Source organism: Centropristis striata, chromosome 10 (genome assembly GCF_030273125.1).
Source record: "Centropristis striata isolate RG_2023a ecotype Rhode Island chromosome 10, C.striata_1.0, whole genome shotgun sequence".
Lineage (NCBI taxonomy): Eukaryota > Metazoa > Chordata > Actinopteri > Perciformes > Serranidae > Centropristis > Centropristis striata.
In genome coordinates this window covers 9,325,964-9,350,196 of record NC_081526.1, presented here as the reverse complement: position 1 = coordinate 9,350,196, position 24,233 = coordinate 9,325,964, and the positions used below count along the sequence as shown (strand labels likewise).

General features: G+C 39.5%; 1 protein-coding gene across 1 annotated transcript in view; it reads right to left on the bottom strand.

The window, feature by feature from the left end:
• Positions 1-24,233, bottom strand: part of myo3b (myosin IIIB) — a 78,284-nt gene that overhangs the window by 41,548 nt on the left and 12,503 nt on the right. The window contains exons 7-23 of the mRNA XM_059342952.1: positions 23,554-23,630; positions 22,695-22,840; positions 16,110-16,175; positions 13,516-13,671; positions 10,817-10,901; positions 10,608-10,724; positions 9,876-9,980; positions 9,481-9,564; positions 9,149-9,351; positions 8,969-9,067; positions 8,413-8,527; positions 8,201-8,327; positions 7,238-7,448; positions 6,302-6,449; positions 4,923-5,076; positions 4,622-4,710; positions 4,237-4,366 (exon numbers count right to left, since the gene is read on the bottom strand). Coding sequence (XP_059198935.1) covers positions 4,237-4,366; positions 4,622-4,710; positions 4,923-5,076; positions 6,302-6,449; positions 7,238-7,448; positions 8,201-8,327; positions 8,413-8,527; positions 8,969-9,067; positions 9,149-9,351; positions 9,481-9,564; positions 9,876-9,980; positions 10,608-10,724; positions 10,817-10,901; positions 13,516-13,671; positions 16,110-16,175; positions 22,695-22,840; positions 23,554-23,630 — 2,112 coding nt within the window. The remainder of the gene's footprint in view (positions 1-4,236; positions 4,367-4,621; positions 4,711-4,922; positions 5,077-6,301; positions 6,450-7,237; positions 7,449-8,200; positions 8,328-8,412; positions 8,528-8,968; positions 9,068-9,148; positions 9,352-9,480; positions 9,565-9,875; positions 9,981-10,607; positions 10,725-10,816; positions 10,902-13,515; positions 13,672-16,109; positions 16,176-22,694; positions 22,841-23,553; positions 23,631-24,233) is intronic.

Here is a 24,233-nt window from a genome sequence, read left to right as displayed (position 1 = left end):
GATCTAGAAACTCAACTCAGCAACCAAGCAAATGAGATTAAAGCACCCATAACCCTCCGCCACCCTCCCCACCCTCCATAACCACCACCGTTTATGCCTAGAGATGGCTCCGGGGGCTGTTGATTTAAATGCCATCCACTACTGTCAGAGCAGATCAATCATAAAAAGCATGGTGTAATTGGCTTTTAGTGACACAACACAGTGTTGCATTTATCAAAGGATGTTGTACCATGTGACTTAGGAGAGCTGGCTCCTTGCTATTGATGTGCGGGGCCGTCAAAAATCCCACTGCTGACTCAAAACATTCTCCAATACCACGATTAGGGGAGAAACTGAACAAAAGTATTACTTGGCGAGTGTCTCTTTTGGTAGCAGGAGTGTGTGGAAGTCTAGTGAAAGACTGTGGTGTCTGCCCACTGGGATGAAAAAAGACTTCTACTGGGAGAGAACAAAGAGCCAAATGTGTCATAGGAGAAGGAGAAGCCTGTCATTTCTGCACAGGAGGATCTCCTAACATGAAGGGAGACGGAGGGAGACGCAGAGGACGGCAGAGCTGCAACTGTGGCTTCATTTGAAGATGTAAAAGCAATGTAAATTGTTCAATACACATGATGGACTTGAACTTATAACCCCTGATATCTCACAGGAGAATACTCTGGCATGAGCTTGTTTTGTTAACTCACCCAGCGGTGCAATTTTAAAACGTGGACAAGAAATCTTGTAACTCACAAAAAATGTACGACCCGAGACTGTGGTTATTGGGCAGTATCAGGGGAGGTAAAACAGACAGTGTGGCTGCATTGGGGCCTATGGGGTGGGGTGGGGGGGCCAGTGGGGAGAACGGAGAGTGGGCCCTTGAGAGTGATTCAAATTGCCACCTCTGAAATATGCCTGTTTTCAAAGAACTTTGTGTGTGGGTTGGGGGTAGGGGGGCATATAATAAAGTCATTTGCTTATTCTACATAAATTATGAAAAGAACATATAAATAATCTATGTAAAAAATATTCAATTTAATGAATAATTTCTTATTTTCTTTGGTATATTTTTTAACACAGAGATATGCAGTGATGACTGCTGGGTGATATGTATGTTTATATTGTCTAATGTGAAATCTCATTTGGATCATATGACGAGACAATATGATATACAGTAGCTAGTTTTCTACCTTTACTTAAGTAAAAGTAGCATTATCACAATATAATAAAAATATGCCGTTACATGTAAAAGTGTACTGCATCACAAATCTTCAGTATTAGCGCAAAAATATCAGTTTTATATAATTATGTGTCATGTTAATGAATTATCATTATTGATACATTGCAGTTTTAAATTAATTGTGTGACAGATCACTGAGAAGCTGATTTACTTACTTTATATTCTGTTGGACAGTGCATCATATCTTATGCCTTTAACATGTTTTGCATGTAAAATATTAATATACAAAGTAAAAAGTACGCTACTTGAGAAATGTGCCACTACTGTATACAGTAAAGCCACATCACTTTACAACTTTCAGTTTTCCTCCTTAATGAGGCAGATTTAAGTCATGCTTGTCTGCTTTTTTATGGCTTTAAGAGGACTTTTCAAAACACAGATTAACTGTCATGAGAACAGCATAAATACATATAATTCCAGGGAGGATTTTTCAGCTCGATAATTTTTTTTTTTTTTTTTTCTAAGACAGCTGGAAAGATGTTACATCAAGTCACTGCAGAAAGTTATTAGAAGAAGAAATACTATGTTCCAGGTGTAAAATACTTACTGCTTCATGCATACATGCAGCAGTAAATCAGACTTTTAAGTAAAATATATTTGTGTCTACAGCTCTACAGCTCATTTTGCCACTGCTTAAGCTTAATCGCATGAATATTTCAAACGCTCAGCTGGCCTCCGTCCTAATAATTCAAAATGACAACAAACTGAAGCAGTGTAGTGCAGTATTGGCTCATACTAGTGGTTTTTTTTCTACCTACAGTCCATATAACATACATTATAAAATATTAAAATCCTTGCAAAGAAAAATATGTCTTAATAAACAACTCTTGGTGAACTTTAACTCAGGGCACACATCCTTCATTTTCATTGTGCTCTGACAAAGGACTGGCAGTGGTGAGGTGCTGTGTGTGTGTGTGTGTGTGCAGATGTGTTGTGCTATAAGCAGCATGGCCAGGCAGCCCTGCGGCTACACACACACACACACACACCCACACTGTGACCGCAGGCTGCCCAGGCCCTAGTAGGCCCTACTGAGCCCAGCCAATTCAAACTCTGTGATCCCCCTGATCTGGGAAAGGCCCCGGCTCTGATGAATTTGTCCATGCAAATACATCCCATTTCCTCTGACAAAACACCACCACATGTCCAAGCCTCAAGGACCTACATTCTGCAGGGCTCAAGTGGCCTCACTATTCACCGCCTGGGAGCTTTTTACTTTCTGGAGCCCTCCTCGTTTCCTACTGTTCTCCAAACACGAGCTCCATCAATACTCAGACCGCCACATCCTCAATCTGCTCTGTGAAATGAATGAGTATTCTACTGTAACATTACATAAATATGGACTGTGTGTCTGCTTTAACAAAATATAACACAAAGGGAAAATCATGTGGTTTACAAGAATTGTTTCACTGCACTGTTCGATGTGTGTGCCAGCAGAAAGATCAAAAAATCCCTGAATGTAAATGTGCAGTCTGACATCTCAGATCTATTATTTTACTTCCATCACAGTGTCAGGCTGCAGGTCTACGAGGGTGTCCCCTAGTGGTGACACTGTGAGGAGGCCGAGCCAGAGTGTGAAACCACCCTGGTGTAAAACTGATTTCCATCAGATCCCCCCAGATAATGGTAATTTCACAGATAACAGTGAATCTATAATGTGAAGTAAAATGCAAATTAAATCCCCCCACAAATTTTACCCTGAAGAATAGATTTATAATTTTTTTTTAAAGCTATACTGTATCTCACTTTAAACGGCGCCACATCTTTTCCAGAATGATAAGCCAGAGCAGAGCGTTTCATAGCTTTTATCTAATGAGATGATCTGCAGTTTCACAAACTAAGAAATAAGAAAATTGGACCTCCAACTCCAAAGAAATAACAGAGAGTTCACTGTGAGCAGATTGCAGGCATACTGCCCTTACATCAACATGCAAAAGAATCTATATAATTACTTTGGTCAAGCTGCACAACACAGTAACAGTTTACTTCTGCAACAAATCATCACATTAACTTCATCCACCAGTCTGAATGGCAGCACAGACAAAGTGCAGTGGAACAAAAAGGAAATAAAGAGGCTTTTAGATCTAACTGACAGCGGCAGTAAACATTATAGCACATCTTAGTGTCCTTTGTGCGCCGAAATGAAGTGTTCACCAAATTTGTTTTTATAGAGTGTACTCCTCTGAAGCCGTTAATTGCAGAAAGGAAGTGGCTGAAGGCTCCCTTGTGCACAACCTGCAATTGAAGTTTACAGACACATCACACAGATTCCTACTGGAGTCTCGGCTAAGGTGCCTTTTGTGAATTGAAGCTCCCTTTAATGCCACTGGGACTGAAAGCAGGCATTTACAGGTCCCTAAAAAGGAAGTGAATCACATAATGTGGCTTAGCTGAAATAAAGTAGGAAGTGGGAATCTGATAATGTAACACATCTATTAGCATTTCAGCTAAGTCAAGTGACCAGGAGGCCTCAGCCACGGCTAATGACGAGCACATTACTCTACCTTCATTTAACCAACAGAAAAGAGGTGGGAAGAGTTGCTTTTGTGTTCTCTAAATACTGTTTCTTCATCCCCTGGGTATTTAGAAACCTTATCATAAAAATATCCCACTGCACCCACAATCTGTAGATAGCATTGAGCAGTGGGAAACCAAGAGGGACAGCTTAGTGAAAATAAAAACAGAGCGCCGCGCAGAAAGCTGAGCCTCTCAAGAGATAATGGAGACTGCAGATTTATCCGAGCACGGCACACAGAGGCTTGAAATGAAGGGGGACCAGGAGATGCCTGGGAGCCGCGTCTTTAAGAAACCCACTTACCTGAACATTTATGGAAGCAGTAGACACCAGCACAATTCACAGAGTAATACAGGCAGAACCCGGCATTGTTAACAATAGTTTGTCTCAAAGAAAAGTTTCCATTACCATTTCCATTGTGGCTAGCAGAAGAATAATGTTCCTGTTAGTGACTGAGATGTTCTATATTGCTTAATTTTTCATTGAGGCCAATATTATAGCATACCTGTTTTAGTTAAGGGGCTGGAGAACAGCTGCTGCAAAAGTTTGTTCTCTGATGTTCTCAGAACTACGACGATGTCTGCAGGAAGAGTGTCTCTGTTCTTTTCCAAAAATCCATTCACGTTGTACATTACCTGTCGAGGAAGACACAAGATACATGCATAAACTTTAAATGTTGCATTTTAGGAAGCCAATCTGATTTGTCATTACCTCTTGTATAAGGCTGAAATAAGTAGTATTGTATTATTCTGATATCAATGAAATCAAGTGGTATTTGTGGCAGGCTTTTAAAACAAATTAACTATTGTTAATACAAAGCTAAATCTCTACTTACAGCAACAATCAAGCAGCATTTTATTGTTTCACAGAGCCAAAGACTCATTTAATACCTTTCCTGCATAGTGCTGAATTCCAAAACAAAGCTCCACACGTTTTGGTATCGTGAAGTACTTGCAGCGCAAATTGTCTTCAAATTTGTCTGTTGGCAAGAAATGAGAAAGGCAAAAAAAGTTTAAGATACAAAAAGATGCTTTAAAGGGATACTTTGTGAAGAAAGTAGGGTTGTTTGAGTTAAACTCAAAGTATTAGTAGATGGCGATCAGCACAGTTCAGAGGAGACCTCTAACCTTTTATATTTATGTTTCATGATTTTGGTGTATTTGAGGTCTGAGCATGTAGTGCCGGTCTTACCCACTAAGGTCTGGTCGGTGGCCTGAGGGAAGCGGCTCTCCTCGTCCATCAGGGACAGAAGACCCATGGGCTTCTGCAGGAACATGTCCAGGATGGGCCTGTTGTCCTCGTACTCCACCAAGCTGGCATCAACCCCCTCGCTCTGGTATTCCATCTAATTAGAACCAGTGAATGTAGAACAATCTAGTTAATGATTTCTCTAAATGACCCAATTAAACAATGTGGGCTAAATATGATTTGTGCATGTGTGTGGGGGAAAAAGAGTTTCTAATCAACAAAACCAAACAGCTGCAGCGGGCTGTGTGTGTCTATTGCTGAAGTTTACAGCATAATAGAGTCTTTTACTGAATGCATAAAATAGAACAGCTCTGAACTAACAAATAGAGCCACTTACTTATTCATAATTAATTTCACTTTGCAAATAACCCAGAGTCATATCATATTATTGCATCTATTTAATTCCGGATCAAAAAGTTGTTTTAAATATATATTTTACTAATAAAGTGGAACCAATGGATCTAAACCGTCCTCATGTTTAAGTCATTAACTCAGAATAATCAGTTTCTGTGTACAGCGAGACTGAAGACGCCAAATAAAAATCGTTTTTCCACAGAGCACCAGCCCTTCATCAGGGGCAGCTCATACTTGTTTGTAGCAGAAAAACTTTTCCAAAGGCTAATTAAAGGCCTTATTTTCAATGATCACTGCTGTAATTAATGTGTAAGTGGTTAGTGTCGCTTCCAGTTCTGGCCCTGGAAATAACTGGAAAATATAAATAAAGGAGCAGGGAGTAATTCAGATTTTATGTGTGAAATTCTGCCTCAATAAATTATCTTATTTGTGTTTTATCTTGGGTTTTCTTTGGCACGGACATTTCTGTATGTATTTTAATGTAAAGCAGATTTAATTTACTTGTAAGAAAATGTGCTATATGTATAAAATTACTTTAAAAGGACTGACAGTCAAAGTTAACAGACAGTAAAAGGCATTATGGCAAAATGCTTCTTGATTAATGTCTCTTCATTTCCATCAAGCAAAATGAAGACTTCTCCCACTTCAGTGTAAACAACTTCATTAAATCAATTAAGAGCGTAATTTGGTGGTGCGTAACAGTATAAACAATCCTTTACACATCACAGCCCGGCTAAAAGCAAAATATTCACGTTAAGAGCTTCTCTGCCCTGATGGATGTTAAAACAAATACAATACTTTTTATTAGTGTTTATTAGTGTTTTAAAAGGACTGTTTATGCACAGTATTAGTGCTGAGGAGTGTTGTGTGGGTGCATTCATGTCAAACACATTACATGACAGGTCTAAGCATGATATTTGCACAAACATGCTATATATCAATATCCTCTCTTTCTATGTCAAACTCACCTGTTCGAGGGCAAATATGTGCTGGTTGAAGTAAAACTGGATCTGCTCGTTTGCAATGTTGATGCACAATTGCTCAAATGAGTTCTTCTTGAAGTTTTCAAATCCAAAGATGTCCAGGATTCCCACATTCATTCCGCTCTCTGCGGCACTTCAAAGGAGGAAAAAAGGGGGACAAACAAACTTATTCTTCTATGTGACGGAACAAGCAAATCCCCAGCAGGCATATTAATTGATAAAACTTTAATGATAATTCAAGTTCAACCCAAATACAGAATCTGGTCTGGTTGGCCTATGAGAAATCATGAACATCATCATTTCAGAAAGCCAGAGCTTCATAAATGGTTTTATTTCTGTCTCTATTGATTTAACCTCGAGTCATTTTCTATATCTGCACAAACAATACTTGTACTGCAACACAGCATGAAACCTTAACACTGCATTTCATATTCAGAGCTTGGAGCTGCTACATTCATGATCAGTCATTACCCGCTGTATGTAGAGGTCACCTTAAGCCTGTGCTACCGAGTTGTTAATGGCAATAAGGAAACGAAAAAGATGACTGGAATGCAGACAGGAACTCTGGCTTTTGTACATCTCTGAGAGACAACTCCTTGACAGTCGACGCTCATATTTATGAAGGAATTCTTTTGGATCAATGAACAGCCTCTTTGCAGTCTCTCTGAAGTCTTTTTAATCATCTGAACATTATTTTCTCTGCACGCAACTCTGTATCAAAAATTTATTAAAACTTTTTTTTGCTCTCCTTTTGCTTGTCTTGTGCTCGCCCATTGATATTCTCCTCTACATGTTTGCATCTACCTCTACAGACTTCCATAAAGGTCATCAGAGCTTTGCAGAAACTCTCCGCGATCGCTCGAGATAATCGAAGACGAGAGAATAACGTCGAACATCCACACAGATCTTCGTCACACTCACCAGATATTCATGTCGGGCTGCAGCAGGGAGTTGATGCGGTTCACTATCCAGCTGAAGAGGCGTCCGTACAGGGCCTTGGACATGGCGTCTCTGACATCGACGGCTTTGTCCACGGTGTTGGTGCGGATGATGGTCTCGCCCCTGGTGACCACACACTGGGAGGTCAGCGCCTCCTGGAGCTCCTCAGGGCCAATGCAGAGGAGCGAAGCAGCTGAGAGAAAAGACGCGAGAGTTAATCAGATTGATAATCAAGAGCTCATCTGCCTTTATCATTAGCATAAAAATAAGCCCCAGCAATCGTACTGTGGATGTCTTAGCTTCTTTACATTTTTTATGTAAATGAAAAGGGCTTCTGTGCTTTTCGATTTATTATGGTTACAACCGCTTACAGTCAAGTCTCCCTCATTTGCTGGTTAAGAAGATAAGATTGATTTACTGTTTATTTTGTGGCCTCAAAGGCTTATATGACATCCAATATACTGTTGGCAAAGTAAAACATGTCATAAAAATAACTAAAGCATCAATCTTAACACATCATAAAAACCATAACACAGAGACCTGTGAACACATTTCTTAAAAATGTTCCCTTGAAGTGAAATTGTGTTTATTACCATTTTAGTCACTGTTTATTACCATTTTAGTCACTGTACCTTTTTATATACTTACTTAAATTATTCACACACCTCGTATATATATGTTTTACTTCATTCTTTGTGTATATATTTGTATTTCAATATTTCAATATTTAGTCTTCTCTGCAGAGAAGGAGGCTATTTCACTGCAGAGTGCAATCCTTAAATCATCACACAGGGAAGAATAAAATATAAAATATCTAGCTTTTTTTAATCTCATCTAAATCTCTTGACAAACTCTTTCCTCTTCAGGGAGACCATAAAAACTACCTGTTTCTTTGGCTAAAAGAAAAGTATTACAATGCACTTTGCCTAATGTATTGTATCTCACCGTTTTCTAAGGCCTCTGAGTTAGGCACTTCACTCTTATCAGTCTGATGTTGGGATGTGATGGAAGCAAATTCAATATTGCCGGTGTTCAAAATGGCTGAGAGTATTCTGTAAACAGAGTTGACCTCCTAAAAAAGAGAAGAGAAAAGACAAATATTATTGCATTTAATTGATCCGCATCCGCATCCTGCATTTGACTGAGTATTAAAATACCTCTTCAGTAAAGCCGATATTTCGGAAGCACTCTTGAATTGCATCAAACTGCTCCGTGTAAAGCTTGCTTGAGACAATGTCTTGCATCACTTTGCGGTGCTGGCTGTCAATATACCTGCAGATACACATTATGACTGTTAATGATGCCCCAACATCATGGGAAGGGAAAAGATGGCTTGAGTATTCTGCCATACAAAGGCAGAGAGCAGTAACTACAGAAGCTTAGCTTTAGGTTGAGCTAAGGCTAGCTGTGGCTATCTCACGAGCTAGTTTTCACTTCATATAGCCCTCTCACATTAGCTGTGTAATTAGCTGTCCTTCTATGGAGGAATAAACCACAGTGCAGTAGAGCAACACACAGAATCCAGTGCTGCTTTTTAATGTTGTTTTTGTGTCAGTTTTGTAGCTCCTGCAAATTTTAAAAGCTGCTGTACAGAAATGACACAAAACTATTTTTATATAACAAAACAGATGTCAGACAGTTTTAGTAAATATGTAGTAACTGTATTTTTCCTTTGTAAGGCAGTATTATGAACAGTCAGACGGCTGTGCTAACCTGGGAGGTGTCCTGTCTGGCAGCCTGTAAGTCTTCAGCTTGTCCTGGTGGTAAAGCCCAGCGTATATGTAATAAAATATGTGGAAGTTTTTCTCCCCTCTGAAAAACGAACGAACAGAGCTGTAAGCAGTGTGACAAAGGGAACTCCTGTCAGACCAAGCCTGAGTGAGCAGCACATACATAGCCTGTTTGATGACCCTCGACTTCTCCAGCAGGTACTCTGATATCTTGGCCCCGATAACAGCTCCAGTGGGTGTGAACTTCATCTCCAGGTATTTGCCGAAGCGGCTGGAGTTGTCATTTATAGCTGTGCAGGCGTTTCCGAAGGCCTCTACGAGAGGATTCACCTGCAGGATCTTCTCCCGCAGCGTCCGATTGTTGGCCTGAGACAACAACATGCTTCTTGTAATTACAATACAACTATAATCTTGAGATTTTTGGCGTATTCATCATCAAAGTATTTAAGAAGTAACATATTTGAGAATGAAAGTATGGCCATGCTGCTACTATACCTTTCCCAAGAAGGTAAGATGTTGAACAATCAAATGAGCGCTCTCTGTTTTCCCTGCACCACTCTCCCCGCTGATTATGATACACTAAAACAAAAGGAAACAAAATCTAGTGAATAAAACATCAAGCAAAGAAAATTTACATATATATTATATAATATATCCCTTGTTTGACCAGGTCTTGTCCAAAATTGGTAGGCTACATATGCTACAAAGTGGATCAACCTCTTCAGAAAAAACAGCTAAATGCTATCAAAAATGTCTAATTCATCCCTCCGGAAAAAAATAAGTAAATTAATTAATTACATATAAAATATTATTTTCTTTTTCATGGTTATTTTTTAAAATCCATTTTTTTTATCAATCTCCACTCATCAAATGTTTTTTCTGCAGACTACCTGGTCTTTGCAGAACGTCACCATGGCCCGGTATGCTGAATCAGCAATAGCAAAGATGTGTGGAGGGTTGTCAGTCAGCTTCACTCCGTGGTACAACTTAGAGAACTAAGAAAAAGCACAAGCACACACAGAGCACATTCATTTCAGTTCAAATGACTTTTAGAAAAATAATTATTGATTTAAGAGCTTTTCTGTATTGTTAAAACTAGCGATAGACCGATATATAGGCCAGCTGATATATATCGGGCCGATATTTGCATTTTTAACTTGTATCGGCATCGGCCAATATGTGCGTGCGTTCGCCGATCAATTAGCCCATTTCACTGAGCCAACACCAGGCAAGGCTCGGTGCAACATCTGCCATTCTCTGGTGAGCTGCTGCTGATACCAGAAAAAAGAAAAACACATCAAATATGTGGATCATCTGAGGCGCCTCCACCTCGAGGCCTAGAACAACATACACATTGTTTGCTATCCAACTGTTAATATGTTTTGTTTGTTTTGTTAATAAATGTTTCTTTTTTTTGTTTAAATTGTGTCATTTTTATGATGTAAATGAAGGGATAAAAGGCAATATCGGCTTCAAGTATCGGCCCAAAAAAAATCGGCAGCAGACTGATGTCAAAATAATCGGTGTTGGCATTAAAAAACCCGTATCGGTCGACCACTAGTTAAAACTCTTCTAAATTTTGACAATGTTGATTGGGAAACCACTAGGAACATCTGTCCGACCTGAGGAGAGTAGATGCTGAGATTCTGGAAAGGATTGAGAGCGATGAGGATGTCGCCAACGTAGGTATACACCTGCAGCTCATCATACCTCTTCTGGAGATGGCTGATTATTGTTTCCTAAAGGAAATTAAATTACAGCGCACATATCATCAAGAACACTGCGCCTCGGACTGATCAATACATGATGAGATAAACATATTAAATCTTACCTCATCTAAGAACTCCAGGTTTACCAGATCATCATCGGGACAGCTCTCTATTATGAGGGTTTTACGAGTATTGATCCGCTCGTGCCTGTATGAGGCCAAGGACATGATAATGCCTTTAGAAAGCTGTAAAGTGACCACCAAATGAGAAACAGTAGTTTGAGTGGCTAGATGCAAGACCCAGTCACTTCCAACGTTTGTGTGAAGCCCTTAAAGCTCTCCCAGGGGACACATCTCCCATTATCACAGGCTGTGATTGCACTTCATCTGTGTTTTGACCTATCACTCTCCAATGAGCCCCAGCGGGCAGAGGTCAACACAGAGCCAGCTGCCTCTAAGGGATATGGAAAACCTCAGGGGACACCAGGGAGTGTGTGAAAGAGAGCTGCATCTGTGAGTGCCTACTGTGTCTATATACAGTCATGGGAAAAATTATTAGACCACCCTTGTTTTCTTCAATTTCTTGTTCATTTTAATACCTAGGGGTACCAATTTTAATAACTAGGGGTACATCTGATTGGACAAATATAAAAATAAAAACAATAACAGCTCATAAGTTTAATTTAAGAGCTGATATCTAGACATTTTCCATGGTTTTCTTGATAATGATTTTGGTTATTATCAAGAAAACCATGGAACATGTCTAGATATCAGCTGTTAAATTAAACTCTTATGAGCTATTTTTGTTGTTATCTTTATATTTGTCCAAACAAATGCACCTTTAGTTGTACCAGACATTAAAATGAACAAAAAATTGAAGAAAACGATGGGTGGCCTAATAATTTCTTCCATGATTGTATATGTGAGTACAAAGGATAACATTGGTGGTATTCTATTTGTGTACTTGTCTTATTGTCATCAAATCAAATAAAGACCAAAATGCTGAATTAATTCTACAAGCATGCATTGTGTGTGTAGCAAAGCCTGATATGGTTTATTCAAAGCTCCATCTGTCAAAAAAGCAGTAACAATGAACTAGCCACACAGTTGCACTGGGTATCATTATAAAGATAATGTAGTTTATTTTGAGTCAATCCCACATACACTATACCCTGCTGCTGTAAATACCCATTAGGATTGAGTTATACCAAGGAGGGACCAAGTGAAGCCAATGCTCTAGTCCCCTTAAACCTGCAGACCACAACGAATGTACTGTTCAATCCTTTTTGTGTAATGTTTCAATGATAGTGTCCAGCTGTTTTGTTGCTCAAAAATAGAATTCACTAAATTTTTATTTTCAAGGTTTATTTTTTCAGGTAGAAACAGTAATAGTAACAGTAAGAAATAGGATTGGGGGCCAAATGCAACAAAGTCAGGAAGCCAGAAAGTAATGAAAGACAGATCAACGAATAGCTGTTAGTTTCTCACAGAAAATGTCGGCAATAAAGAGAATAATAGAAAAACGCCAACCTTGTCTTTTAAAAGAAAGCAATTGAAAATACATCTGAACACTTCTGGTTACTTCTCAATGCCTAAAACTGCAAAAACAATAAAATCTCTCATCCACAAGATATATCTATATTCTATTATAATAAATAATCAATTAAATCATGAATAACAATATTCAAGCTTCAGGTTAGAAATTGTTTCCTCCTCTGCCTTTGTATTCATTTTGTATTCTGAATATAGTGTAAATTCAGCAGCGCAGAAATAAAGTTGCATGCTCAATATGTGGTCCCTCTAAGTCATCGTGTCCCTTTGGAAAAGGACTTGAGACCTCTAGCCTGTACCTCTCTGCTGCTTTGAAGTAAATCACACTATTCCACCTACGGCAGCTACTTTTAAGTTCTCTATGTCTTTATTCTTATCTGGAGTCATTGTGTGCTGATCTGTGGCATGAGAGACTAAACCAGACGAGCCCAGTTCTCGCCCTACAAGCTCCTAATCCCATTATCCACTTTCACTGTGGACAGGAATTCGGGATCAGGCTCAGGCAGCGACTCTGCACACTCTCGGGAGTAAACAGAGCTGGCACAACATCAAGACTCTCAGTCAAGGGCAGGTTCAGCGAACTCCTTTATAATGAAGATTAAGCATCGCCAAAGTCAGTATTTCTCCAGTAAATAACAGCAGACTTTCTGCTCTGTCATTCGCTGCCATGAGAGTGCCTGGGTGAACTATTCATCATCACACATCTTAGAAAAAAAGCTCATGAAAGCACTCGCACTGTCTCTTCATATCTATAGATCTATTTATCAAAGAACTTGTATAGAAGCTGTAAAGGAAATACCCCAAATTGTGCCATTCAAAACCAAGCAAAAAGAAGGCAGTTCATGTCTACTTTCTGAAGTAAATCAATCCTAAACTGAATATTTACTCCTTCCTTGTTTTTAATCACACGGGTGGGAAAGTACTTTGTACTTAGAACTCCCCATCAGATGGCTGCTACATCCACTGGCCTAAATGACGTTTATTAATCTAAGGTTAGTCAGCACAATCACTCCCTCTAAATTAGTCACACTCCCCTAACTTCTCTTTAATCACATACTGTAATGTCCATTACTGGGGCTCATCATCACTTCTGAGTGTAAGAAGATGAGACCCTGCCCCCTACTGGACAGAAAGCATATCACCACCCAGTCAGTGCCCATCTGCTGCAACAGAGATCTCTCAATGACAGCATACAAATGAAGCAACCAGCATTGCAGCATATTATTTCTTCTGCAGTTTTAGAAAGTAAAAAAAAAAATCAGGGGACTTACTTGGTTTTGGTTTTGCAGCCCAGTTCTTGCTGCTCCTGGATGAGAGCAGCTAACTGCTGTCGTAGTGCCACATCTTTGCCGTGGGCCTGCTTGATGAAGGGATGCTCCAGGAGGTGGGTCACAGAAGGACGTGCTTCAAAATCCTTTATCAGACACCTTCAAATCACAAAAAAGAGGGAGCTATGAACACCTTCAGACAGACAAAGCCTCTGACATTATCTCTCCCTTTCTTCAGTCTTATATCAGAGTGAATTAAACTATTCAGGAGAAACTGTTTGATCACCTGAACATTGCTGGAAGCTGGTTTGTCTGGATCAGTTCTGACAAACACTCACATCCAGCTGGGAGCTCCTTGTGTTTTAAGCCTGGGGTCACTAATCTGTCCTTCTCTGTCTGAGTGCCACATGGTCACTATCACCATGGCCCCCAAGTCCAAACAAGCCTGCTATGGCACAGCAGTAAGTCCTATCTGTGGTCTGCAGTGTTTGCCAAAAGGTGATGTCACTTTGTGATACTGGCCCGAGGCCACAATTCAGCATCAGCTAGCTGCTCATACAAATAGTTTAAAAATATTGACTGTTAAGCACTAGACATCCAGGGGAATAAAACTGACTTTCATTTCTGTCAGTTATGATGTATTGTGAGACCCAAAGTATGAAATTAAAAGACTTGAAATCCCCCACCTGAAGTCAACGATGCATCCATCAACAATCCACATTTGTACTGTTCAATAACTTGTTCAGCTAAAGACTTTAAATGTGAATGTGTGTGTGTGTGTGTGAGTGAGTGTGTGTGTGTGTGTGTGTGTACTACAACACAACAACTGCAGGCAGAGGCAAAGATAGGAGAAAAACACCAATCTAATTCCTACTACCTAATCTACACTGGAATTCTGTTTTCTTTTATCAGTTTGTTCAGCTCTGAAAGTTAATTCCATGAATTCATTAGCGTCAGGACATTAAGCAGAGGTTGCTGCTATTAGCAGAGCTGTGCTGCTGGGATGCTGAACGGCAGGCCACTTTGTCACAGAAGTCAGCTCTCTAGCGGCACAAGTGCAGACACTGGTGATGGATTTATTATCCCAAACCCCCCCACCTTAGTTTCCCCAATACACACACACACACACACACAGGCGTGACAGGGCTGAAAAGGCTTCACAAACAGTCTGCAAAGCTTGATAACATTGTCCAGCCTCCCCACATTGAGCTCTTCTGGGCTTTGTTCAGATTATTTCTGATATGATATCACACAATCCATTAACACAGATTACAGAGCTGCAATCTAGAAAGTATCCAATGAAAACTATTGCAATTACACTTGTAAAAAAACAACAATATCACTACAATGTGCCTGGGCTGGTTTAAGGGGTAATACGCCATGACTCTGTCCTGACCAATCAATAATTCAAGTGACACAAAAAGCCGAAAGGCCTTCGAGGCAGATGGTCTGTTTGTTTTTTCAATTACTCCTTTTCAGTTAATGCATTTCAGTGCAAACCAACAACATAAATGTTAGCGGGAAACCATGCCCACACAAATAATTCTCCACACAAATTGAATTTTATTTTCTCATTATGGTTCAGACTCACACACTGAGCAATAGATATTAAGGTTGTATATTCTGAGCAACCATTGCAAGCCGCCCCTGACATTATTAGCTTTGCACAGAGGAGGAAATGATAAGTTATCTGGGCCTCAGATAGAACTGATAACTCAGGTGAATTAGTTTGTTCCTCTGCGGCAGATTTACACAAATGAAAGTCAATGAACAGAAAGACAAGGGGGTTGATAGAATCGGGCGATAAAATATCAATTTCAATTCCCTCCATGTTTACATGCACATTCCTGCCTCCTGACAATGTACTAAAGCTAATGTTCAGCTGTTCCTGATATAAAAAAATATGGTTATCTCTATGTATAATTTCATACTGGATAAATGCTATTTATATAAGAACAATAAATTGGTTTGTGATATTTTATAGCTGCTCAGTAATATTAATGTGTGTAATCTTAACTTCTGGAAACATTATCAACAGCTGGTGTTTAAATTTACTTTCAGTCACAGATTCAAACATCTTGAGAAAAGATTTAAAGCTGGGGTAGGCCGTTTGTTTTCCCTGGTGTCCCTGGGCAAAAATGACATAACAAGCTTCCAGCGTACTGTAATTCAAGTTTTGCACCTTCAGTTTCAGGGGTTAGCAAATCTAGCTGTGATGGGAGACTTTGATGCACAACAGTTCAAATTCTCTGAACATACAGCATGTTGAAAAACTGCATAAGATCATACTGTGAATACAAATGCAGCCCGAAACTATTCCACTCTGCACCAGATATATCTCACCATATACTTATTTATTAACCTAAGTCTTAATTAACTAAATTTGAGAGATTGTTTTTGTAAAAGTCTATTTGTGTTGAGAAATTGGACAAGTATTGGACAATATCTTGTTATTCTAAAAAATCTGAATCAAACTCCGTTCTTCAGAATAGGATGGGCTTTTTCTGGAACATTCAGTGTTTCTGTGAGATTTCTCAGCCATTTCTATTAAACAATCGAGGACAGAGGTTGACAAAATGAAGTTAAAGGAGACTTACTGGCCGATGAAATGGCAAAAACTCCTGCACCACTGCTCTGGATTTCGCAATGTAGGGGAGGGATTTCTGAAACAAAATCACACATAGAAGAGTCAGCATGGTGTTTCAATAACTGTGACTTCATTAAATGCATTCAAAGACGTCATGTTCAGCGCAGAAAATTAGAGACTTTGAGGTCGTCTCCTGAGTTAGCTGACAAATGATAGCTGGCAGGCAGAGTGTGACTGTCAGACTCCTGTGAGAGTTTTCGGTCCGTGGACGAGCTGGTCGGGGTCCAGGTCTGTGGCAGCCACAGAAAAAGTGACAAATGATAACAGCTCCTCCACTGTCTGGCAGCAAGCATCTGCCATTAGGTGCCAAAAGTTATGGGAGCTAGTTATACCTCTGTCAGCAGCATTTACGGAGGCCATCTATAATGAGGGTAACACTTTTCAAGTGTGCACGATGACAGGAGGCAGGTCTGTATGAGGAGCCAAGGCTGGACGGGCCTGAGTACAGTCATCTTCACAGGGAGCTGCAGGTCTGACAGCTGGAGGCTGAGCCTTTAGTCACTGTCACGCAAACAGTCACAGACCTGGTCGAGACATTTATTAACTGTATTAATTAGCTCACGTGTTGTTTCACAAAGCTGGCGGACAGGTAGAAAGCGAAATCTCAAGGGTAAAAAGGAAAAAAAAGACATATTAATTTGTTTCATTTTGTTTATCACAAACAAACCAGAGGTAGATGCAGCGACACATTAAACAACAACACACTTAACATCTTTTTTCTCTTTTTCTGGAAGGGAGGAGAGGATGTTGGGGTACAAAATCTGTCATTTTCCGCAGCACTAAGTTAGTGGAGTCTTTGATAAGGATTCAGACAGGCAATCCTTTCCAAAGTGCAGATCAAAGCCAGTAACTGACTGCTTCAATGCAACCTCTAATATGAGCCTGAAGACACGTTCTCGCCTTGATGTTGTACCATACTGCTTATACATTAGAAAGTCAATATAGCAGCACACTGCTGATAACACTGTCAAGTGCGCTCATTGTGCTTAGCAAATTCAGGCAGTTTTTTCTTTCTGTATTTGTGAGAGTGCTGGCTCATATTGTAAACACAAATGGCTTATTCAAATCTAGGTCCAGGCAGAGCGTGTACTGTCAGACGTTCCTCAGAGTGGATTGAGGCAAAATCACAGAGGTGTCAACAGCACTTGACGGCTGTAACTAAGCCATGAAGGAAGACAAAAATCAGGCCGATGCAATAGTCGAATACTTAATATGCAGAATTTATAATTCCTCCTTCTCCCATATGTAGTACATTGTTATTCATTCAAGAAATTATTCAGTGCAACACTTAAACTATCACTGCCAGCCTTTTTTTAAATGCTGTCAGTGTTCACTTACTTACAATCTGTTCATACAGCTCTCTGTCATTTTTCGCAGATGAAACAAACCCTGTGAAGGTTTTTCATCATTAAAATGATCATCATCAAGATATAAAATTCTCTTTTTACCAGATTTACACAATCTCCAAAGTCCACTATGCCAGACAGCAAGAAGGCGATTAAATAACCAAAAGGGGAAGCAATGTTGAGTTTAGGGCTGAACAATGAAGCTGAATTTTTATCAAAGTCGTAAAAAGGTTTACTGCGATATCCAAATTGCGGAAGGCAAAAATATTTGTTAAAACATGTGTCAAAATAGCATTCTGAATTAAGTTTTGTGGTGCTGCTGAGATTCCTGGGCCCTGCCTACAAATCATATTCTACAAGCTTCAGATATAAACTTTGTTCGGTACGGATCCTCCTTAAAAATCACAAGATGATGGGTTGGATGTTTTTCAATGAAAGGGAGAATGATGATGCAAAAATGATCATTCCCTGCAACAATGGCGATTAATATGAGAATTGCAATATCAGTCAACGATCACTATTAGACCATTTTAAGCCCCAGTTGAGTTGTTTCTTTTTTAGCAAAGTTATGAAGAAAAAAAATCAAAACTTAATGTAAATCTATCTTAACCCTTAATAGGGCACTCATTGAAAAAATTGCAAATTCCAAATTGCAATCCTAGAGAATATTGGAGGATATTACATACTGCCAGAATGTGTAAAAAAACATATGGACCCGGGGGAGGGGGGTAATATTTTGAGAAAAAAGGTTTACGAGATTAAGGTATCAAATCTACAAGAAAAAAATGTGCAGATTTATTTCGAGCAGATTTGCCACTTTAAATCTCTTAAATCTGCACATTTTTTTCTTGTAGATTTGGCACTTTAATCTAGTAAATTTGCTGTTAAGTTCTCCTCATACAAGTCCATGTGGTTCTATGACCAAACAGAGAGACATGGGGATCCCATTTTGATATAGTTCTTCGCACGATAAAGGGTTAAAGTGACCTTGAACAACTTTCTTTGTGCAGGTAGAAAGTTCAGCTAATGACATATAGTGAGAATAACAGGTGTGCAAAAACATACTTCAGATCTTCCAAATAAACCAAAACTGCCCTTAAGAGTTACAATACCTGGTAAAAGATTCATATATTTCCTTGGTTCTTGGCCTGTTTTTATCAATAAGTGGGGATTTGGTGTCTTGAAACAGAAACTGCCTTCACACAGGTTTAACAGAAAATGTCTACAAGTGTCCAAAATAAAGACTTATTCAGCAAAAGGGACCACCCGCTTAAAATTTCAGCTCATCCATCACCGAAGCCGGAGCACCAGCACTTCTTTGCGCATACATGCATGAAAATGCAGAAGTACTGCTACATCTATCATGTCTCTGGTGGCCACATCGCCACACGCTGCAGTCGTGGACACCACACAGAGCAGTAAAATAACATCATCAAAGACGGAGATGTGAAAGCCTTTCCTCATGATTGGAAAATCATCCAACCAGCCAATGATCTCTTGTCAGGGGTCAAGACCGCATCAGCGTCTGATAATGTGAATTCTTTGACATTAAGGTGCATCACGCTATCCAAACAGACTGGTTTTAGACATAAAACATAGAAAATCAAAGCCATGCGAGTTCTTTTCAAAGACTGGCTGGTTTTCATAATAACAATAAACTTGAGAGAAACATTGGCAGGCTCCACTCAGAATTATTTCTGACATTCTTGTGTGGCAGACAAGTTATCAATCGTAATCATCCAGATGAAAAACATTTCACTGTTGTTAAGGAATGAATCATTTCAGAGAAAAGATCCACAAATGCATCCAAAGCAACTGCACACTGAACTGCCTCACTAGCAGCCTGGCATTAGTGTTCGCACTGTCAGTTGGTCAGTCCACCACTTATCACATATTTAGTCTTGAAATATCTCAAAGAATATTGAATATAGATGTTTATGGTCCCCCAGAGGATAAATCTTATTGATTTTTGAGATCTCATGACTTCTTAACATTTGTTTTTTTGGGAGTGAAATGTTTTGACAACTACTTGATGATGGATTGTCATGAAATTTGGCAAAGATATTCATGCATCTAATAATATTCAGAATTTCTGAAAGCAACATTCTAATCTTGAACATTTTAATTTAAATAAATGTCTTCCTTAAATATACTGGTAAACACGGTAAACATGATATCTGCTTAACATCAGCAAGTTAGCATTGTGAGCATATTAGCATGCAGACATACTGTATTTACCTTAGGCTAAGAGCTGCTAGCACAGAGTCTTAGTCTTGTTGATGACTCAAAGACTTTTGAACACTGCTTTTTAACAAGAGTATGTCAAGCAAATGCAAACACATATGCAGTGAAATCTACAGTACAGTTGTGTAAAGTTCTGTGAAAATAGATTTAAAAAATAATTCATCACAAAGGTTAGACACAACTTTAGTTCACTGCTAACTTGATTTTTCACCCTTTGAAAAGATTTCGTTCTGTGTCAGAAACACCAGAAACTACACTGATATCCCTCACCCTTGGCTGTTCTGCTCGACAGATTTTAACTCGGGCTTTTTCCACGAGGAGCTGTCTCTTACCAGCACACTGGTCTGGATTTCTCTCCCTGAGCCTCATGATTTGATTAGCCTTTGTTGCCTCTGACAAGCCATCATTTACTTCTGTCTTCCATCTCGCTCGTTCTGGTCTCTGCTCAGACAGATACACGTACTGTTAAATATGTGGCTAATATCTACAGGGATCTGGACCAATAAACACAACCTTGGGACATCTTTGCCAATTGCCTTTAACCTTTGCAACACATTTTACACACACTTTGGTTTGACTTTACATGGACACTCCAGGCCTGTGCAGCATTGAAAGCGTTGGTGCAAGCAATTAACCTTCCCGCATATTAAATATCACAGACCTCTCTTTGTCTTGAGTATCTGTAATTAATTTTGCAGTTGATGATTTTACAACTTTACCCTCTAACATGCTCCGTTACCTTCATTCATGGTCACCATGGACATCACATATCTGTCATACGCACTGTAACACAATCAAAAAGCAAATCCATAAAAGCCTTGAATTAAACTTAATATAAAAACAACTGAAGCTACGAAGAAACAGCAGAATGATCTACCTGAGATTTAAACATATGCATGGAGGGCGGTGTGTCACAGCTCATCAACTATCAGATATTTCTGAAGCACAAACAGACCATGCACCAAGGTGACCCTAATTCATGGAGCTCATCAGCGTCCCCTCTGACAGATATCAGAGCTCCTCTTATCGTTTATAGCCTGCTGGGACGAGAAGCATTTCCACCTGTGCAGGTTTCCCGTAGCACAACTAAAACTGTGACATAATGGCTATCTGCTGCTGGCCCCTGTAGTCAAAGTGCTGATAGCACTGAGTGTTTATTTGGTCCTTACCAGGAGCCATTAAATCTTTAGCTTGACAAGAGAGACTGTGAACAGCCTACAGTGGTATTCTGAGAAAAAGAAAGAAACAGCAAACCGCATCATGGACAGGTCGTGTAAGAAAATGTTTGACTGAATGATGAATCACAACTGTGGTGAATTTTTCTTGTATATGTAATAAAATCTTGTAGATCATATCTTATATTTCTTGTTTACCATCTAGATGTGTTTCAGTGAGGAGGGATGATAAGGTGGACGATACACACAAGATTAACTACATGACAGTGAACCCTTTGGAGCCTGGAAACGCATTACTGTGTGCAACTGTAAAATATCCGAATGATGAAAATACGTATTGCATGTTTTAGTGCTTTGTGGTTTCATAAAACATGTACAACCCAAGGACAATACTTCAGAAAAGGCTCCTCTGGTAATGGTTTGTAACATATTAAATAGGGAAAAAATATCTAGAACTTTGCAATGATCAAAACCTGTGAAGATGATTCTTTTTGATTTCATCATGAATCACTCTAATAGCCCAAAGGTGAAACACGTTTCCCTATTTAGAAAGTAATTCATACAGGAGTCATAATTTATACCGCGTTTCCTCAGGATTTTGTCTGCCGAGCAGCAGTGATGGGAAAATATATTTGAGATAAATGACATGTTAACAGAATCATTTCATGGTTCAACACATTTGCTGTGATTTATACCACAACTGCCAGGCCTTAAAGGTCCCGATTCGTACCAAAAGGGCAAAATATCTATTTTGATTGGAGCAGAGATGGAGCAATGTCAGTTAAACATATACAGAATGTCTAATTCTATCAGCGTCCTAGTTATCCCCAAAGTCAAAAAGTCTGCAAAAAGATTTGCAGTAATGAAAAAGGATTGGACACTGACATTGGAAAAGCATATGCCCCCTCTTATTATGGTTGCTGTTAGCTAAAAAAAACATGCTTGCTACTGGACAGAAACCACTTATCCAGTTCCAGGTTGCTCTTTTGAAATTTTCCCAAACCCTAAACCACATCGACTCCACCATAAAGGTGACGTGTTACAAGGAGCACATCTGAGAAAAACCTCATTCTGAATTAGTAGCATTCATTTTACCGTCCTCACTCTTGTAATTATTTTAAATTCTGGTTAAATTTGGTGCTGATGAAATGCTGCATTTGCTCCATAATTCCTGCCACACAAACCATCCGTGTTCCTCCTCTGGCTTGGCAGGGAGGAGATAACATTGTGACGGGGAGGAGGTGACAGTCTCATCTCAATGTGAATGGAGCTAATCACCAATGCAAATTGCAATCAGAGGGGCATATCTCTACCTAACTGAGAGATAATTGCACGATTGTGCTGATAACAAAAGGTCAACTGCGTGTAGCCACTAAGCTCTCAAATGATCATCAGACACACACCGTCTCCAGCAGTGAATATTTTTACAGACTGAATCACTGCATTAATTTTAAGGCCAAACACTAGTACATTTTTTGATGATAAAGATTTTAAGCACTGATTATTCAGCAGATGCTGCCTCTCAGATTGCAAACATGAAAAAGGAATGGCAACAAGGAACCTGGATCAAACCACAACGATCCAGTTTTCATTTTTTTAAATATCAATTTCAATTGTCATTAAAGCCACTGTAATTTTTTTTCCTTTATCACCTCTACTGTCAAATTCAGTTTGCCATTGTCCTCCTGACATAATGGAAAGCTGTTTTTTGAGCATCCTTGTGTGGGCAGCCTCCAGCTGTGTGGTAGGAGCGCCCTCTAGTGGACTCACCGCGGGATCTTGAAGAGGGCTTTGACTGGATGCATCTCAGCCAGCGGGGGATCTCCGTCTGCCAGCTCAATGGCTGTGATGCCGAGTGACCACACATCACAGCGGGCATCGTAGGAGTAGTCATACTGCTGTTCACAGGCTATGACCTGACAACACAACACAACATAACACAACAGTGACCATCTGAACAACACATTCACACCCCTTTTGACTACTAAAATCCATTTTTTCTTGAAAACACAAGGAAATCATCAATTAATTCACTTTGTACATTAACAATGTGTCAAATTCCCGGAAAAAAGCACTTTACTTATGTCACTGCAGAGAAATTGTGTTTAAAGGGGTCATAAAGCTGAATTTTACTTCCTTGTTATACCCCTCTCTTAGTCACTGCCTAAAATCTGGCAGAGCTACAAACATCTATATTTATGGGCTATTTAAACCCTGAAAGGTAGGTCAGTTCAGTAGCCGCTGATATGAGCCTCTTTTCCACAGACAATAATTATAACTGACACTACATTTTACAGCTGAGTTTATTCTAATTGCCCCTGAGGTCCCTCCCTAGCAGCCCAATCACCGCACCTCATTTCTGCCAAAGAGTAAGCCGAGGGGGCCACAGACTCCCAGCTATTAACCTTGAGGCGACCTCGAGAGCTGTACCCGTGGAGGGGAATACACAATGACACGGGGGAGAGTCACACGGAAATAACTCAGCCGCTCTCTCTCTCTCTTTGTGTCACATACACGAGACTTTGCTCATTTAAAATGTTCAATTAGGCACTAAAACATGTGTGCTTTCTAACTGCAGCATTATTACAGATGGACGTGTGAGGGTGTTAACTGAAGCGTAGACTCTGACCTCAGGAGCCATCCAAAACGGAGTCCCCACTGATGTGTTTCTACGCAGTCGTGCACTGGTCAGTTGAGCTGAAACACCTTTGAGGAAAAAAAAAAAATCAATAATTTTTTTATAGAAATTAAAATTTAGATATGAACATGTTTATCTGTGTGAATCTGCTAAGAATAAAAATACAATTAGATTTTTTGCTAAACATATTTGACTAAATGTTTGAATTAATCAATAAATCCTGGCATATAATTTAGTGTGGCAACCTGCCAAGCCGTAATAATAATGGGCTATAATCATTTCAAATTATGTAGGACAGATTTTTATCAGCATGAGTCCACTTCATCTCCATGACACAGAGGACATAAACATGCCTAGGGGTGACTCAAAGTCATTTGCCATAACAGCTTTCTTTTAATATGCAAAGGATCAAATAATGCAATTTAAATGAGCAATAATAGCCTTGGGTTAAGGCTACGGTCCATGAAATAAAAAGATGTTATGGTGAGCAAGGGACTAAAGTGTGGAGCACATAAAATGATTTATCCTGTGCTTGTGTTCGCCTTCACAAACAACGTTGCAGGGACGTGCTGCTGACAATTCCCATAGATCCGTCAAATACCAAAAAATGCCTCATTTATCTGACACTGCACTTCAGAGAAAAGATAAAGCTGAGAGACGTTTCTCAGACC